General features: G+C 40.8%; 1 protein-coding gene across 1 annotated transcript in view; it reads left to right on the forward strand.

Moving 5' to 3' along the window:
- Positions 1-20,589, forward strand: part of LOC149225772 (alpha-mannosidase-like) — a 507,303-nt gene that overhangs the window by 40,104 nt on the left and 446,610 nt on the right. The window contains exons 5-8 of the mRNA XM_089377307.1: positions 6,203-6,322; positions 6,636-6,719; positions 6,805-6,876; positions 6,993-7,106. Coding sequence (XP_089233433.1) covers positions 6,203-6,322; positions 6,636-6,719; positions 6,805-6,876; positions 6,993-7,106 — 390 coding nt within the window. The remainder of the gene's footprint in view (positions 1-6,202; positions 6,323-6,635; positions 6,720-6,804; positions 6,877-6,992; positions 7,107-20,589) is intronic.

Genomic DNA, 20,589 nt, shown 5'->3' on the forward strand with positions numbered 1-20,589 from the left:
GAAACTCCTATTACAGTGCTCCTGAGAATTATCAGAGCTCCATGGTGCAAATGACCCATTCTTCTGTGCCATAGTTCATTCAAGTTCTTGTTTCCATGACTGCCTATTAGTGCCATAAGTGATTCTAGTTGTAATCTATACAACCTGTTACTTTTGATCCCGATCTGCACTTTCTTTTTCCAGCTCGGGTGTTTGACGTATACCTTCTCCTTGATGAAGTAGACGTCATAGCCCTTGCCTTGAAGTTGCGACATGGAAAGTAAGTTCATCCCCAATCCTGGTACATGCAGCACATTTGTACCACAAAACCGTTCTCCCGATTCTGTTTGAAAAACTATGGTACCCTTCCTTATTGGAGCATACTTTGCCTTGTTCCCCATGGTGATCTGAAAGTTCATCTTCTCTTCTCGATATTCTGAGAAACATTCCCTGATTCCCGTCATATGCCACGAGGCTCCACTGTCTATATACCACACTTCTGATGATGCAGAACTAGTCATACAAGTCACTTCTTCTTCCAGCTTGGAAACCAACATAGAGAAATCAAAGTCTCTTTCTCTTGTGCAATCTTCTGAAAATCTGTGCGAGTCCCCTGACGTGGATGCCTCTACATCGTGGTCTCGACCCATAACTGATTTTCCCTTCCTGTCTCTGATTACTCGCTCTGATACCATGTGAAAATTCTATCACTGCAACATCTGATTTACTTTTTCTACTTATTCTTTAATAAGTTATTTATGAAATTCCTTTAATAAACATTAAAATAAATTCTGCTACAGATATCATACCGTAATACATAAGCAAACACATGTACATGGATCAACACATTGACACATATATTTTGGACAATAGTCCCGGTAAAAACCCAATGTGGGAAAACCGGTGCAGCAAGGGAAGATTTTATTATCAGCAATTCTTCAGTACCATAGGGTGCCAAACTGGCTTACCCATAGAGAGAAAAATTCTCCAACACTTCTCCTAGTCCCAGCGTCAGCTGCGTTGACCTCTGCGTGGCCCCTAGACATTCTGCGTCAACCCCTGCTTGACTGTGTCAGCCCTAGGCCCCTCTGCGTCACCCACGCAGGCCCTCTGCATCTGCCCCTCCTACCTCTGCGTCTGCCTGAAATGCCCAACGTCTGCCCCTCCTACCTTTGCGTCTGCCTGAAATGCCCTGCGTCTTCCCCTCCTGCCTCAACGCTGGTCTCCAGTGGTTGATCCCTTCTCTTTGTTCCGTACTTGATGCCTCCTGACTGCTGACCAGACCACTAGTTCGAATTTCTTAGCTAACCCCGCTCCAGAAATTGAACTGACTGGTCTCCCTCAGTCTGTCCTCCAAGTGACCCTCAAGCCTCCTCTTATACTTTTCTCATTGACAAATCAACGACCGAGATTAAGTCCCTAATCAATGGCTAAGATTAACTCTGGCTTGATCCATGACTTTTGGACCCTTCTAACACAGTTTTATATTAATTCACATTAATATTTTATTTTCCCTAAGTTTAGACTTAGGGACTCCATTAAAAATATTAATTATTTTAATATCTCCCAAGCTGTTAAGAATCTGCCCATACCATTTCTAGGTATCGAAAATCTCATGTGCTTTAGCCTCTCCACCAATTTTTGTGGCTAGAGCACATCCGATGCTACCTCAAATCAACACAATCATCTAGTTTTCCCCATGATTCATATTAGCATACCCATAACATTAAGTGAAAGCACATGATTGCATTGAAGTACCTACCGATGGATGACCCTCCTTCTGTTGAAAAATGTGTAACTAGGTTCGGTCTTTATAAATATGAAATGTACTTTTGATTCTTGTATATTGTGAAATGAAAGAAAAAAAAATTAGTATTGCTATTCTGAAGCATGGGTTTCATGCACAAGGTCTTTTATTTTAGAGGTCAAGCGCCCATGAGTGATGAAGTGAATATCAACTATCAATACCATCAAACTCAACCAATACCATGCACTCATTGGGGCTTTATGTCTGCCGGGTTTTGAACCTGGGTCTTTTTGCATAGCGATACTGCATCTCAACCACTAGACCACAACTAGACTGACTAGTGGAAGACTATTAATAAAATGACTAAAATAGTCTATTTCGTCAAAACATTCACGATATTGGCTTTAGGATTAGCAATCTGAGCATGTTTGGGCTGAAATGCATGGTGAGTGTCCTCGGAAAACTGGAGATCACTAATAATATTCTAGCATAGAACATTATTATTAAGATTGCAATGAAAAATAAATTCTTGCAAGTATCCACTGAATCACCTTGATATCTAGATTAACAATTTTGCTCTTTTGGGCTTAAAATGTTTGGAAACACTTCATCCCACCCTCAAGTGCTTAAGGCGAGAGTGAGATTGCTGGTACCTTGTGAACCCCATATAAATTGAGTATACCCTTATGTGCACCCCTTATGTGTTTACATATGGGCTTAAAGACTTCCCATTCCCCTCTGCTTTCCTGTTGGAACAAACCTCAATGCAATTTAAACCCAAATGGGCGAGGGAGAAGTTCTCTTGCTTTCCCTTTGGACCACATGCAATTTTGCTCATATAACTAGTATGCCAAGAGTTTGCGTAATTGGATGTAAATCTTTTCTTCTTAGTTCAAACTAGTGTTGAAAATATTGGTATCGGCAAAATATTGGTGAGGGTTCAGAAACCATCTTATCGAAAATATCGGCCAAATATCGGCAAGCATAAAAAATGCATAATATATTCATTTTTATTTATTTTGTTTTTTCAGGTTTTTAAACATATAAAGCAGTAACAACATGAAATAAACACATTGGCACATAAATATGAAGAAAGCACTGATATATATGATGTCAGATAGAAATGATACATCAAAGGCGATACCAAATCCTGCTGATCCCTGATAATTGTTCAATTAAGGACTCAAATGTGGAGAACCAATACAAAATAACATCACATATATAAAAGTATCTCATCATCATAAGTTCTATGTATTAAAACAAATAAAACTGGCAGCTATCTATCTGAAATCACTGCCCTCTCCCCCTTTTACGGGAAAACATGATGGGTTGTTTGCCAGGCCTGCCCCTAGTAGTACAAGGCACTGGCCCTGCGTTTGCACCTAGTGTCAAATAATGAGTGCTAGGTATGGAGTTGTGCTCTCCTATATCTATAGTAGATGGTGTTGATGCTGATGCTCCCACAGTGTCCTCCTCCTCCTCCTCCTCCTCGTGCTACTCCTCCTCCTCTTCCTCCTCCTCTTGCTGCCCCTGTTCTAATGGATCATCTGGCTCTAACCATGAAGGTGACTCCTCCAAGATGGGCTCCTTAGACTCCACCCTCCACTGAGACAATACATCAATATTGTCTAAGGAAATGACATCTGGATCCATTGGTGCTTCTATTTGCTTCACTCGAAGTCGGATATTGTAATGCACATACACTAAATCATTGAGGCATGCGAACTCCAACCTGTAAGAGTGTAAAAAAAACTAATGAGTCTTGACTCTTGACTCTTGACACTTGAAGGTCATAAATTAAAAATTAAAAATTACAATAAGTGTAATTGCTCAACTAAAGGCTGGAGCTCAAAGTTATACATGTTGCACTTTTTGCGTGTATTTTCTCAAATACACTCCAATTGCGGTCACACCCTGAAGAGCTACATGTTTGACTCAAGATTCTTATGGCCAATTTCTGCAAATTTGGTGCCCTTGCACCATAGTTTCGCCACCAAATATCTACAACAAAATAAATAAATAAAAAATTCAAAAACTTGAAACATAAATAAACTTTCAAATAAAAGTTACATAATTGAATTTTAAAAAACTAGAATTATAAGTAAGAAAATTCTAAATTGAAAATTCTAATTTCTAACGAGTGATAACTTGTCACTTACGTGGCATGAAGAGGTTCCTTTCCCTAACAGCATCATCAAAGCCAAATAGGCCAACACAATCCCGATAAAACAGTATCTCGCGATTGATTTTGCTACAAAGTTCAAGATCAGGTACCATCCTATGAATACAGGAATGGAGCCCTTCCATCACCTCCTCAAGCAACAAATCGAGACAATGTGTTGCACACGGAGTCCAGAACAATGTTTGATGCCTCTCCATAAGTATCTTGCTGGCAGACACATAATTCGTTGCATTGTTTGTTATGACTTGCACCACATTCTACACACCAATCTCCCAAATGAACCCATCTAACAACTCACATATCGTTGTTGCATCTTTGATTTGTTCTGATGCATCCACTGATTTAATAAACATTGTACCTTTAGGACAATGTACCAAGAAATTTAGAAGGGTCCTACCCTTTCTATTTGTCCAACCATCGGACATCACTGTGCATCTAGAAACTTCCCATGTTTTTTCAACTCTGCCAATCTAGAGTTGATGTCCTGCTTTTCTGCTTGAAGAATTGCCCCCCGCAACTCCTCATATGTAGCACTTTTGTACCCTGGGCCCACAACAACAATAGCATCACACATTGGCTGCCAAAACGGATTGGTTTTGGTAAGTCGCTTCAGAAAAGACACCTCCCCATGACTCTATCTGCTTCTTGCTTCTCCTTTTTTTTAACAATTGATTTTATGCCAGGTTGTGCTCCATGTCTTGTTCGTGGAACAAAAAATGATGACTTCGCACTAGCAGTAGCAGGTGATGCTGTGGAGCCCCTCCCACTACCCTTAGCATCAAAATCAGAAGAAGATATCCCGAAAGATCTACCTGCACGTTCAGCCTTGTTTCTTTCTGTCTCTTCCTTCTTTCTATCTTTTTCATCAATTGCTTTAAGAGCTTTTTGTATAAGCTCCGGACTAGAAACTGTACAAATCCCAACGTCATGTCCAGTGAGTCTAGCAAGATGGTATTTCAATTGCGTAACCCCTCCTATCATCTTGGTCCCACATAATTTGCATGATAGATATGCCCGATTTATCCCACCATCAAGCTCCCCATACTCCCAAAATGGGTCCAAGGCTTTTGGCATATTTGAATTTTGTAATGAGCTAACTCAAACCTAGGGCACCCAAAAAAAAATGGAATTAATAAGTAATAACCACCTCATTTTACAAAATAATTTTTTTGCTACATTATTTGCAATGTGAATTCAATGAAAAATCATAAATGACGATAAGAGGGTGCTTTTGAAATTAAAAAAAAAATGGAGTTTGCTGTCCAAATATGGAGAAAACCCTTGCATTTGCTCATGGGCATGAAAATCATAGCAAATGGAAAAAAAAAACAAGCAACATGTTTGTAGGCAAATAGGCAAGCAAGAATAACCCTAAAACTAAAAGAAAAATCATTAACATAGGGGTTTATTTGAACATACCTGTTAATGGAAGAAATGAAGATTGTCTCACTGTTCTTCAATCTTTGATCAACAAAATATTCGTTGTTGGTGGCGATAATAGCTATTCAACTCTCGAATCCTCCTTGGCAGCAAGCGCAATGCTCGCCCCTTTCTTCTCCAGCAATCGAAAAACCAAATGAGTGAAAACAAAATCGGCCTTTTATAGCTGCGGCGGCAAATTGTTTTATTTTTTATTTTATTTATATATTTTTATTTATTTATTTTTTTTTCGAAAAACCAAATGAGCGAAAAAAAAAACAAAATCGGCCTTTTCTAGCCGCGGTGGATTTTTTTTTGTTTTTTTTGTTTTGTTCTCTCTGTTGTGTTGTTTCTTGAGCCCGACGATATTTTGCATCGTAGCGCGATATTTTCCCGAGATATCGTCGATATTTCGGAAATATCGCAATATTTTCGGGGAGACAAAATATCACGATATATCCTCGGCGATATCTCGTCTTCCCGAAAATATCGTGATATTTCCGAATATCGGCAATATTGTCATCACTGGTTCAAACTGTCATTATAAAGAGGTAAATATTATTTTTCTGAAGCGTAGACTTTGATCATAGCCTTCAATTTGCAGTAATACTTGAGCATGGCAATATGAATAGAATCATAGATGTTAATAAAGAATTTATGGCTTTTACCTGAGTAATGCATGCATTTTTAGACATCTGTACTCAAAGCTCTTGCATCTTCGAACATGAAGAATTTAGTATTATTGGAATTAGTTTGAATATTTTGAATTTTGTAAAATTTCTAGGTGCTCGATGTTGTTTATTTGGCCTTGAATTATGCAGGCTTTCACAAAAAGAGATCTGTATGTAGAGAATCTGATTGGTCGTAATTTACAGGTTGGGTTTGATGCATTGTTCTTTGGAAGAGCAGATTACCAGGACATTGCAAATCGGAGAGAGCAACGTACAATGGAGATGGTTTGGCACAGTTCTAATTCCTTTGGGACATATGGAGAGGTGGGAACGAATTTATGATTTCTAACGATCTGAAGATTCTCCTAGTTTTCATGTCACTTTGCATCATTAGCAATCCCATAAGTAATAGTTTTGTTTGAGGAATTATCTGGTTCTTCGCTTTTTTTCATTATGTGATTGTGAGTTATGAAGTTCAGTTTCTGTGAAGCATGCAGTTTTGTTTTAAAGCAGTATAATTTTGAGAGGATATATATTCTCACATATTTGTTGTTCTTGTGGTCTATTTTCTCAGTGCACGTGAATACAACCATAATGTTTTAAATGTATCTGATCTATTAAAATGCTTACTGTTCAGGTATTTACTGGAATACTTCCAAATTGTTATATGCCTCCTGATGACTTTAATTTTGGTATTGCAACAACAGAATCTGTAATCCAGGTGATCATTTATCTCTGTTATATGTATTTTATAAGCTATAAACTAAGCTCAAGATGCACATTACCAAAGTTTCTCTGCCATGCAGGATGATCCTCTTCTGTATGATTTTAATGTTGAGGAAATGATTGATAAATTTGTTTACCTCGCCAGAGAACAGGTGATTGAAGTTACATCTATATTGTAGAATGTGAAATTATTGTAAATCAAGTTGCATCATTCTAGCCCAAAAAAGTACTGAAGTTTTTAATTGATTGAGTGGATATGAATGTGTAGGCCAAGGACTATCGTACAAATCATATCATATGGACTATGGGTGAAGATTTCCAATATGAAAGTGCAGGTACTTGGTTTAAACAGATGGATAAGCTCATACATTATGTGAATAAGGTCAGTACCTATGCTTACAAAAGTAACCTATTTTCAGAGGGCCAGGCTAATGTCTTCTGGTCCAATTTGATAGTTTAAATCTCCTTCCGGTGCAATGGTTAAAAAAGTCAATATTATTAAACTCATGTTAAAATATTAAATCGCATGAAATAAATACAAAGTAAATACACAAAATCGCCCAAAGAGTAAACACAAGATTTGCAAAGTGGGGGTAGTGCAACTGAAAATAGTATTTAAAAATATGATACACACTTGATGCTTGACTTGTTCAATGGTTGTGTTACCACAAAATCTAGCAGGTCTTGGAGAGGGAAACCCTACAAGACAAAAGCTAGACAAAGTGCTAACAATGGGGTAGAGGCTCAATGTCTCCTCAGCCAAAACCCCCTGCTCTTTACCGATTTTCATCGATGTGAGGAGTCCCGGTAAACGAGGAATCACTTACAGTCGATATGCTAATGATAAGGTACAAAGTGAGCCTTCTAAAGCTCATTCAAAGAGAGCCACAAGAGAGTCGCTTGGACATCCAACAGGAAGAAACTTAGTTTTATGGCATTCCCCTAATTTCACAAGTCAACAAAATGCTTCCAGACTTATGATAAAAGTTAAAAGTTTTTTCCTAAATTAGGCTATCCAGCACAACAGAAGTCCTCTCTGAATTGTGCCAAAGATCAAGCTTTCGCTTGTGATGGCCAAGAACATAACAAGACTTGTACGGGAAAGATTCATTAGTTTGTTTGCAAAGAAGGAAATCTAAACTAGAACAAAAGGAAATCTAATTTATGAGTACAATGAAATCTAAGCTAAGAAATGAATGTTTTGCAGTGCTCAAGTTTATTCTAATAAGTTAATTTTAACCAAATTGAAGAAACCATGAAATTGAGATAAAACACAACGACCCCCTACCCCGGCCGGGGTAGGGGGGATGGGATGCCTAGGGGACTCCCACTAGCTCCCTCAAGGTTACAATGATATTTTAGAAGGTTTGGTACCCTTTGAAACAAAGGGAAATGGATTGTTGACCCCTTTTTAACTAGGGGGAAGGATATGGATGCCTTTTGGTGTCCTAGATGGTCTAAATCACCAAAATTTGGGCAACACTTCCCCTTGTATGTTTGCAAACCTGAAAAAAACAACAAGCTACTAATGGTGAAAGATGCCCCAAATAACTTTGGGAACACCCACAAAAGTTAGTCCCAAAATCAGAAATTTTCCAAGTGAAAACTTAAAAAAAATGAGAAAAACTAGTTTAAAGAGCTAACTAAATTTAGCTCTTTTAGATGCTTACTATTTGATGTTGGAACAACAAACGAATGACACTATTATTTGCAAATATATCTATGGTAGTTTATAAAAGTAGCCAGAAAAGATTTTAGAGATTTTAGCTTAGAAGTAAGAGAAGGGGAAGAAGCTTGTAGGAGGAATCCTTGGGCAATGGAGCCTGTTGTTGGAGCACGACAGGATATGGCTTCTTATGGTTTGAAGTTAATGGAGCATCTAGCCAAAGTGATCCACTTTTCCAAATCGAGGTGCTTGCAAAGCTTACAAAAAATTCTCACCAAAAAACTTTGTTAAGAGATAGGTGTTTCCTACATATGAAATCTATAAAATATGCCAATCAAACTAGAAGCACATATAATCTTGAATTCCAAGATGTAAGACAACAAATAGATTTAACAAATAACCAACTTTGAAAAATCTATTCCTACTGGGTAACAATACCCCTTCAAAGGCCTATAACAAAGCTTAAAGCAATATAAACACAAAGCAAGGTTACCTCATATGTTAAACATCAAGCATCCACACAAAGCTTGTACACCATTATTTGCCTCCAAAGCCTTTTATTCCAAATGACAAGAACAATTACAAATGCTAGCAAAGCTCTCTTCCAATCTTACTCTCTAATTCTTTTTTGAAATGGAGGAGAGTGCTTTGTTTTATAGACCAAGAGGGAGGAGTTTCCAAAGAATAGTTTCCAAAGAAACTCTTCAATTAGAAAAAGAGGAAACTATTCAACTTATAAGAAGAGGAAACTTTTTTAACTAGAAAAAGAGGAAACTTTTTCTAATTAAAAAGGAGGAAATTTTTTAACTTAGAAAAAGTTTATTTATTCACCTTTTTGAGTGAATAATTGATTTTCATGAGGAAAAATTAATATTTTCTCTCAAAAAGGGGGTACTAAGGTAAAGTGGGTACTCTAAGTTAGAAAACAAGTACCCCCAAGGCATATGACACCTCCTAGTACCGCTTTTTAATTATTACATAAATTTTACAAGGAAAATTCCCGTTTGTGGGAATTTTTTTATTATTATAAAAAAATCATAGAAAAATCTAAATGCAATTCCGTAAGACTCTGGATAATGAGTAGCATGGTAATATACATTGACTTTAGACTTAGACAACACCACTAAGGCCTAGCCATTAGGATGTACTCCAACTTTGGAGGTATGAGTGAAAAAAATTAGGAAATTATTAATTGCTAAAAAGAAAAAAATAATTAACCAAGTAAAAAACAACGCTCTAGAGTAACCACCCTAATAACTATGTCCTAGGGAGCTAAGCTGTGAAGCACGGGTTTGCGAACCCAGGGGTGGGGTTCACGAACCTGTCCCGGGTTCTCGTCCCAACGAACCGTTGTTGGAGCATGTACTTCCCAGACGAATCCATACGAACCGAGTTATTCCCATAAGAACTCGGTACTCAATAACTGCGGGTTGGGTTCGTTAGCTTAAACGTGTTCGCTGAACCCTAAAAATGGGTGCATGAACCCCGAAAATGGGTGCGTTACAGGTTCTTATGTGGCATGCGAGATCATTTGCATTTTCCATTCGCACAGGTCGGACAAAGGCACAACAGTTTGTGGCATTGGTGGCGGGTTGGAGATTGAAGGCAACGACATAGCATGCAACAGTTTGTGGTGTTGGTGGCGGGTTGGGGATTGGAGGTAACAATGCAGCATGCAATAGGTAATGACTATGAAAGACCCATCATGATTTGAAGTCTAATAAAAACTTAAAAATGAACCACAAACTAGAAAAATCGTATCTTAAATATATTTCGTTCAAAATTGCTCTCACGAACTAAAATATCACTGGCATCAAATACTCAGATTGGGTGTTTTAAAATATGGGAAGCATATTGCTTTCAAATACTCGAAATTGTGTTGTAAAATAAGTGCAGGCCACTTTATAGGTAAGAGCTAGAATTTAGGGCCTATATTAAAAAGTTATGAAGCCAATGTGTTTTGACAGCATAATTCAGTTGTTTGTTTTATGGGTTAAAAAATATTTGTAATTAACGTTGTTGCATTTGCTTGATAACGTAAGCCGTGTGAGGGTTACAAGAATTTAAATGAGTTCTCTTTTTATGAGTTTCAAAGCCTTCGGGCTATTCTATATACACCTCTTCTTATATCACCCCGTTCAAGAATGCTGTCTTGACATCCATCTAGTGAATCTCCCATCCCATTTGAGCTGCTAGGGATATAACGAATTTGATAGGTGTATATCTGGCTATTGTGGGGAAGGTCTACTCATAGTTTATTCCTTCCTTTTGTGCGTACCCCTTTGCCACAAACCTAGCCTTGTACTTCTCTATACTGCCATCTGCAACATGCTTGATCTTGTAGATCCACCTTGATCCTACAACTGATTTATCCTTTGGTCTAGGTACCACTTCCCAGACATCATTCGTCATGATAGAACTATACTCTTCTACCATGGCATCCACCCAAACTTCTTGTTGTATGGCTTCCTGAAAGCTGGAGGGTTCTTCAACCTATGCTACCAAGGCTTGGTACTTGTCAGGCTGTCTACACTGCCTCTTCTCAGTTCTAGGAGCTCGGACAAACTCCTTAGCGTCCCTCAGCGTCTACTATACTTCCGTGCTGGTTCTACCGCTAGTGGTGGGAATCTCAATCATATCCTCCTCCTGTTCTTGCTGTTCCATCTGCTGAGAACTGCCTGGATTTTCTACTCTTGAGGAAATACTGGTGTTGGTCACTGTGCTCGATTCTGGTGTCTATCCTCTTGCTTGTCCTCCTTGCTGCCCCTGCTGTTGTTGGACTAATGGAACATCTACTGACTGACCTTCTGCTAGCATCTCTCGAGATTTCCTAAAAGCTCTATCCTCCATGAACTTTGCATCCCGTCTTACTACAATCTTCCTGTTGCTAGGAATGTAGATTTTGTATGCCTTCGAGGTCTGCTATATCCTACGAGGTACCCCTTTTCTGCAGTCTAATCCAATTTACTACGCTTCTCGTCTGGAATGTGACAATATGCCACACTTCCGAATATCCTAAGATGACTCACCTCCGGCTTCTTCCTTGTGAAGACACCTTCAGGCGTTTTCTTCCCCAATGCTCTGTGACGAGTTATATTCTGGATATACATCGCTGTGTTGCATTCCTCTGCCCATAAGAATCTAGGCAAGTCCTGGTCATACAACATAGCCTTTGCCGCCCCAACAATAGTTCTATTCTTTCGCTCTACTACTCCATTCTATTTTGGATTATATGGAGCTGTCCATTCTCTTTTGATGCCCTCCTTTGCGCAGAAATCTGTGAAGTCTTTGTCCGTATACTCTCCACCATTATCTGAACACAATACCTTTATCTTTTTCCCTGTCATGTTCTCTACGAGAGCCTTAAACTCTCTAAACTGATCAAAGACCTCATCCTTGTTCTTTAAGAAATAGATCTAGGTTTTTCTAGAGTGATCATTAATAAAGGTGACGAAGTATTCACCACCACTAAGAGCTCTTGTGGACATCGGGCCACAAATATTTGAGTGTACCAATCCCAATAGCCCTTGTGCTCTATTGTTACTTCTGGAAAAAGTTGCTTTAGCGTACTTCCCTAGTACACATCCTTTGCATACATCATCATGCTTAGTACTAAGGACTGGAACTCCTGTAACAGTCTCTCTGAGCATCCTCAGTGCTCCATGGTGTAAGTGTCCCATTCGCTTGTGCCACAGTTCATTCAGTTCCTTTTCACCATTATGATTGCTACCTATCAGTGCTATTGGAGACTTGAGCTGCAATCTATACAGTCTGTTGCTTCGAGCTCCAATTTGTCTCTTCTTCTTCCAGCTTGGATGTTTGACGTATACTTTCCTTCCAATGAAGTATACATTGTATCCCTTGTCCTATAACTGGGACACTGAAATCAGATTCATTCCTAACACGGGCACATGCAGAACATTATGGCTCGGATGCTGGTTTCTGCTTCTGTCTGAAATGCTATGGTGCCTGTCCCTACTGGAGTACTCTTCGTTCTGTTTCCCATAGTAATCTAGAAGTCCATTTGCTCTTCTTGATAGCTCGAGAAATATTCTCGTACTCTAGTCATATCGACTGAAGCCCCGCTATCAATATACCAAACATCTGCTGACACTGAACTTGACAAGCATGTGAATTCTTCTTCCAATTTGGAAGATAATTTAGAGGCATCTTGATTTTCCATCCTTCTTTGTGCTATTTTTCCTATCGATTTTTGACGCTTTTCTGCCCCAGCAACTGCTGCAGAAAAACTATGTCTTCACCTGAAGACTGCTCTGCGCTGAAGCTTTTGCATTGCTCCCTTTGTCACTGGCAAACTTCGATCTGGAAATCTTTCTCTCTGTCGACTCTCTCAGAGAGAGATTTTCCTATGAAAATTTTGCCCTCCTAGACTGGACTGCACAATCCCTCTGGGGATTCAATTTTCTGCCTATGCAACAATTTCGAACTCCCTCCTCTTCAACGCTGGCTCTTCTGGTCTGCACTCTTGCTTAACCTTGCTCTGATACCATGTGAAAATTTCTGAATAGAAATCCAACTGCAGTGATTGATATTATTTCTTCTACTTATTAATTCAGAAATAAGTTATTCACAGTGTTTCTACAACAAATATCGAAATAAATTCTACTGCAGCCTTCATAATTAAAATACTGCGGAAAGTAAATGCAAGGAAAAATACTAGCACAAGTATAATCACAATGACACAGTTATTTTTGGACAATTGTCCCCGGAAAAACCCAATGTGGGAAAACCGGTGTAGCAGATGAGGGTTTCTTTATTGATCTTTAACAAAATCTCATTTACAGGATACAACCAGTAAAAATAGAAGAGGAATTTCTGTGAGAAATTTTACAAACAATGTTCTCACGCTTCACAGTGAAATTCTGACTCTGGAGAGGACCTGCTGCCCTCTCTGCGTCTCACTGCATCAATTGCTCCGCAGTCCCAGTGTCATTGCCTCTGCGTTGTTCCTCCTATGCTCTGCGTCTTCTCTCTGCTCCTGCACTCCCGACTAATGCTGATTCCATCCCTCTTCCTCACCTGCAACTCATCCTCTGATACGATTTTTTCTTGCCAAACTTCGACCAGTGAGAAAATCGATCTTACCTGGGTAATTGGGCATTTGCTTATTGTGTCTGCCAAATTCCCATCGAAGCCCTTCTTATAATACTCTAGTTGAGTAATCAACAACCCATATTAGGTTCTAAAAATACGGCTCAGATCGTATTGATTTGATCCTTGTCTACTTCTAGAAGTTTCACCCTCAATTTAATTAATACCCTTTAATTATTTTAATTTCCTAAGTTTAGACTTAGGTACCCGTTAAAAATAATTAATTATTTTAATAAAACTGTCTCTGGGTGGAATTTCCCAAAACGATTTCTGGGTATTGTGGAATACATGTGTCCTAGCCTCCCTGCAAATTTTGAGGCTTAGAGCACATCCGATGCTACCATAAATCAACAATGAGCAGGTCAACGTGGAAGTCAACCCAGCGGAAAAGACCAAAGACAAATCAGGCGAGCGAGAAGATCATTGATTGAAGCTGATATTTTGCCTCATGATTTGCTTCTTCGATAGCAAATCATGAAGAATCGTTATTTTATTTAGGAAATGTTATTTTAAGATGTTCTATTGAGAAGGATAGGCTTAGAAATCTCCAAACTGTTTAACAAAGGAGGTTATAAAACCTACCTCTCAGCACAATGATACACATGACTGGTTATTATTTTAAAACTCTTTGCAATCGATTAATTGAGCTCTTGATTCCACTATGCTGTGCATATAATGCGTGGTTAATCTTTGCTGATCTCTGCATACCTACACTCACGGGAGGGCCCCGTGGGAGTTGTAAGGTTTTGTTTTTATTTCTAGTTAAGCTTTCTGTTTCATAGGATTTGTTGATTTGGGGTAGCATCGGATGTGATCTAGCTATGAAAATTGGTGGAGAGGCTAAAGCACATCCGGATGAAGAGGTTATTAAAATAATTAATATTTTTAATGAGTTCCTAACTCTAAACTCAGGGAAATAAAAATATTAATGGGTATTAGTAAAGATAAGGATGAGAAGCTTCCAAAGGATAAGGAGCAAGTCTCTTATAATCTTAGCCGTTGATTAGGGACTTAATCTCGACCGTTGATTCATCAACAGGAAAAATATAAAGGGGGACTTGAGGGTCAGTTGGAGATACACTGAGGGAGATTAGTTAGTTCAATTTCTGGAGCGGGGTTCGCTGAGAAATTTGAACTAGAGGTCTGGATTGCACGAAACGGAGAGCTAGGAACAATACCAAAAGATCAGTGTAGAGATTAGAGAGGCAGACGTAGAGCCTCTCAGGTAGATGCAGAGGCAACAGGACTGCGAAGTCACTGGAGGGCCTGCGTGGGTGACGCAGAGAGGCCCAGTGTTGACGCAGAGGGTCTGGGAGCTGCGCAGAGGTAGCAAGTCCGACGTTGAGTCTGGAAGAGGTGCTAGAGAATTTATCTCTATTGGGTAAGCCAGTTTGGCACCCAGTTGTACTCAAGAATAGCTAATTAATAAAATCCTCCTCTGCTGGACCTATTTTCCCGCATTGGGTTTTTCCGGGGACAGTTTTCCAAAATATTTGTGTTGATGTGTTTGATTCTTGTGCATGTATTTGTTTCTGTATTATGGTGTGATATCTGCAACAGAATTTATTTTAATGTTTACTGAAGGGTTTTCGTAAATAACTTATTGGAAAATAAGTAGGTAAAATAAATCAGTTGTTGCAGTGATAGAATTTTCACATGGTATCAGAGGGAGTAATCAGAGACAGGAAGGGAAATTGCACAAGAGACAGTAATTTCGATTCTCTATGTTGGCTTCCAGATTGGAAGAATAAGTTGCTTGTGTGACTAGCTCTGCATCATCAGAAGTATGGTATATAGACAGTGGAGCCTCCTGGCATATGATGAGAATCCGAGAATGTTTCTTAGATTATTAGGAGGAAAGGATGAATTTTCAGATCACCATGGGGAATAAGGCAAAGTGTACTCCAGTAGGGAAGGGTACCGTAGTTTTTCAAAAAGAAACGGGAGAGCAGTTCTGTGCTACCAATGTGCTGCATGTACTAGGACTGGGGATGAACTTACTTTCCATATCGCAACTTCAAGGCAAGGGCTATGACGTTTTCTTTGTCAAGGAGAAAGTATACGTCAAACACCCGACCTGGAAAAAGAAAGTGCAGATTGGGATCAAAAGTAATAGGTTGTACAGATTACAACTAGAATCACGAATGGCATTGATAGGCAGTCATGGAGACAAGGATTTGAACGAACTATGTTACAGAAGAATGGGGCATTTGCACCATGGGGCTCTGAGAATTCTCAGGAAAACTGTAACAGGAGTTCCGAATGTTAGTACAGAACGAGATGATGTATGCAGAGGATGTGCTCTAGGAAAGTATGCTAAAGCGACATTTACTAGAAGTAAAATGTTGATTTGTGGTAACATCGGATGTGCTCTAGCCATGAAAATTGGTGGAGAGGCTAAAGCACATAAGACATGAGATCTCCAAGACCCCGAAATGGTTTGGGCAGATTCTAACCGGTTTGGGAGATATTAAAATAATTAATATTTTTAATGGAGTTCCTAACTCTAAACTTAGGAAAAATAAAATATTAATGGGTATTAATATAAAACTGGGTTAGAAGGGTCCAAAAGTCATGGATCAAGCCAAATATAATCTTAGCCGTTGATGGACCAACGAGAAAAGTATAAGAGGAGGCTTGAGGGTCAGCTGGTGAACACACCAGAGTGATCAGTCATTCTATTCTCTAGAGTGGGGTTTGCTAAGAGAGATAGAATCAGTGATCAACAACGAGGGGTAGTGAATACATAACAGAGAGGGAGAGTTAGTACCAGAGAGAGCGCAAAGCCGGGAGAGGTTGACGTAGAGGCAGTTGGGTGCTACGTAGAGGCAGCCAGGAGAGGCAAGCGTGTGAGACGCAGAGGGTCTAGGGGCTGACGCAGAGGCTCCAGAAGCTGGCATAGAGGCTAGCAGAGCTAACGCAGGGCCAAGAGGCAGCGCTGGAAGGATTTCGTGGGACAGACTGGGAGCTGGTGAGCCGGGTAGGGTGATGCATGCCCTATCAGAGTGACGCAGAGCAGTGGGAGCTGCAATTGTTGCTGTGAGATTGCTCATCCGGTGATTTATCAGCCAAAATATCTGTCTCTGAGGAGAGGTACTACTGCCGAGGACATTCTCTGTTGGGTGAGCCATTTTTGGTACCCTGGTTGTATTCTGAAAACTGCATAATAATAAAACCCTCTGAATAGCTGCACTGGTTTTCCCACATTGGGTTTTTCTGGGGACATTGGTTCAAAAATAATGGTGTCACTTGTGTGCTTGTTTTCCTTCAGTTGATGATCTGTAAAAGTTGATACTGTACTTATATTTATTTTCAGTATTTACATGGTAAATAACTTGTTAAGTAATTAAACAAGTAAGAAGAAATAAATCAGATAGTACAGGAAGAATTTCTAACGGTTAAACTTAGAAATTCCAACATGGAATTAGAGCGTGGTTGCAGATCACAGGACAATTGAAGGCACCAATCGAGCAAATCAGTAGCAGCAGAAACAACTGTCCCGAGTGACAGAAGTTGTTCCTAACAAAAAGCATCAAGGAAGAGGTGACGCAGAGGGCCTGCGTCATCAGTTTGAGCCAGGAGGAGGATCAGCGCAGAGGCAGAGGAGCAAATCTGACCTATGAAGTGCTCGATCATCTTTCTCAGTCAGGAAGGATCGACGCTATGGCCAGGAGGTGCAGATTTTGCCGGTGCTGGGATTGCGCAGAGCTTAAAGGTTTAGTGCTTTCAGTTGCTAGGGCATAGGAGGCTGTGGGTAATCTACGGAGTGAAGCTGGTGGGGTACTGTGGTCAGAGCAGTACCTAATAGGGCAAGACCAAGGAGGAGGGAGTTGTTGCCAAGGCGGATTTCTAGCCAAGTAATCCGGATCAGTGGTGCAGTTGCACAGACGATCGAAGTGGGGCAACTCGATGTTGGTAGAAGGATTTCCAGAAGGGAAATCGAGACTTAGAGGGAGTTGAACCAAGAACTTCCAGACGGGAAGTTGAGAGACTCAGCAGGAGTTGAACAAAGGACTTCCAGGAGGGAAGTAGAGAGACTTGGAGGAGTCGAAAGAAGAGCAGCGAGATGGTCGTGAATGGATTGAGAGACCAGGATAGGCTGGATAGAGCGTCCAACTTTGTAGTCTGGAAGGCCAGGAACTTCTCCTTCGCCTTGAAAATAATAGAGATCCTAGTTGACCTAGCTGAAAATGAGAAGTACAAGGAGGCAATGGCCAGGGCGAAGTGCATCCTTGATGGGGTCAAGGATCATGTGGTATCGCATATTGCCGAGAAGAATACGACAAATGAGATGTGGGAGGCCCTGAAGAAATTGTACCAGTGTACTTCCGTGCAGAGGAAGAGATGTTACTTGAGAATCAGCTGCGGTCATACCAGATGTAGAAGGGAGAGCAGATAGATGTCTTCCTCGGTCTATTGAAGGAGATCCGTCACCAGCTAACTTCCATAGTGGCCACGTCGGATGAGGAATTGATGGTGAGGACCGCATTGAACGCAGTCTCAGAGGATTGGGAGGTATTTGTCCAAAGCATACTAGGCAGGACGAGCCCTCCGGATTGGGAGGAACTGTGGGCGGCTCTTCGTCAAGAAGAGATCAAACGATTGACCAAGGCGGGGAATAGCGACAAAGGGGTCAGAATCAAGGAGGAAGAAGAGGATGCAGCTCTAGCATCTGCGGGAAAGCAGGAAAAGAGGAAAAAGAAGGACCACTCCAAGGTCAAGTGCTTCCATTGTGGGGAGTTGGGTCATTTTGCAAACCAGTGTCTTAGGAAGAAGAGCAAGGGAGAGGCTTCCGAGACCAAGGCAGCGCCAGCGAGGGCGGAGAAAGAAGTCGAGGAGGATGACGATTGCGCCATGAGTGCTCATGTGCCACTTGAGAAGAAGTGGGGAGACATCGAGTTGTAGTCAGACGTATTACATGCGATGAGGCGCAGGATCCTTGAGGCACCCAACCTCTTGGATTATACCTTGCTACGGGAGCGCCGAAGTGGAGTAGCAGGACTGGCGAATGTCGGTAGAGACAGATGCAGATGAAGCGGCAGAAAGTGCTATAGTGCAGGGTCCCGGGGTAGTGCGAGGCTAGCAAGCTGCAACAGTGCGAGAGGCACGGGAGTGTTGCACCAGTGCAGGATGGCACAAAGAGGTGTGCAACGGAGCGAGATGCAGGGAGTTGTTACAGTAGCACAGAGGTCAGTAGAGGGAGCACTTGTTAGCGACAGAGGGAGCTTTAGCATCGGGAGTGTCTCTAGCTTGACAGGGATGTCAGAGTTGGGTGGATCAGTTACTTAATTCTCAGTAATTGGGTTGCAGTGTAGTAGCAGTATGCAGTAGCACGATGCAACGTGAGGAGAAGGGGATGCAGTGTAGATGTAGTGCTGGGTATATGGACCAGCAACAACACGGATGCAGAGAGAGATGCTGTATGGGTGTAGTAGTAGCTGTGGCAGGTTCATGTGTAGTAGTACAGGATGCAACAGTGCAGAGGATGTTGGGCGGGGAGGCCTAGCATTAGCACAGGGACCGATGCTGGATGATCAGGGTGATACTTAGTGAGGAGTATTACTAGAGCATAGTCCTCGCTAAGAGGGAGTGTTGATTTGGGGTAGCATCGGATGTGCTCTAGCCATGAAAATTGGTGGAGAGGCTAAAGCACATGAGATCTCGAAGACCTAGAAATGGTTTGGGCAGATTCTAACCGGTTTGGGAGATATTAAAATAATTAATATTTTTCCTATCTCTATCAAATTGCAGAGAAAGGATATCTGGTGGGATATAATGAGAATGCTAAGACACACAAAATCTATCTTTCAGGTAGTAGGAAGGTAGTAGTTCGATGAGATGTGAAGTTCATGGAGGACAAGGCCTTAGAAAATCTCGAGAAATGCCTTCCGAGGAGCAGTCAAAAGATGAGCCGTTGGTCAAACCACTTCAACCAATGGAAGTAAAGAATTCTTCCTCAGATCAGAAAGAATCACAAGAGGAGGAGGAGGTAACCGAAGCACCTGCTACCAAAGGAAGAACGAGCAGGGACTTCGTCAGATTCTGCGAGATGCAGAGGATTTCATCGGTGCATCAAGAAACAATAAAAGGGAGCGAAAACAACTAGATAGACATCAAGAATTAGTAGCCCAGGATGGGGATCCTGCAAGTTTTCAGGAGGCTGCTCAACATCAGTTTTGGTTGGATGCGATGGTAGAGGAATACAAATCCATAATGGTGAACGATGTCTGGGAGGTAGTGCCGAGGCCTCAAGACAGATTGGTGGTAGGTCGAGATGGATCTACAAGATTAAATACACTGCAGACAACAGTGTGGAAAAATACAAAGCTAGGTTTGTGGCTAAGGAGTATGCTCAGAAGGAAGGAATTGACTACGAAGAGACCTTCGCCCCAGTATCCAGGTATACATCTATTAGAACTGCGATATCTCTTGCAACACATATGGGATGGGAGATTCATCAGATGGATGTCAAAACGACATTCCTGAACGGGGTGATAGAAGAGGAGGTATACGTTGAACAACTAGAAGGCTTTGAGACACATGAGAAAAAGTCTCATGTATACAAATTTAAGAAAGCCTTGTATGGGCTGAAACAGGCACCTAGAGCATGGTATGGTCGAATTGATGGCTACTTGCAGAAGATGGGATTTGTCAAGAGTGACGCAGATCCAAGTCTCTACTATCTGGTTGTAGAGAATGAGCCTCTAATCCTAGTATTATATGTGGATGATCTCATCCTGTCAGGATCATCCAGGCTCATCGGGGACTGCAAGAAGAATCTAGCCACATAATTTGACATGAAGGATTTGGGACAAATGCATTAATTCCTGGGGTTGGAAGTTTGGCAACAAAAGGGGGAGATCTTCCTTGGGCAATGGAGATATGCTACATAAATTTTGAAGAGATTCAGGATGCAGGATTGTAAACCCATGGCTACTACAACGATCACCATCTCGAAGAAAATTGACGCATCAGAAGACGAGGATGTTGATCCCACCTTATACAGGCAACTCATAGGGTCCCTAATGTATCTGGTCAATACCAGGCCAGACTTTGTTACGTTGTCAACACCCTTAGAGTCAGTTCA

The sequence above is a fragment of the Pinus tabuliformis genome, chromosome J (assembly GCF_031772625.1).
Source record: "Pinus tabuliformis cultivar Carrire ecotype Pingquan chromosome J, CPIR1, whole genome shotgun sequence".
NCBI classification, from domain to species: Eukaryota; Viridiplantae; Streptophyta; class Pinopsida; order Pinales; family Pinaceae; genus Pinus; species Pinus tabuliformis.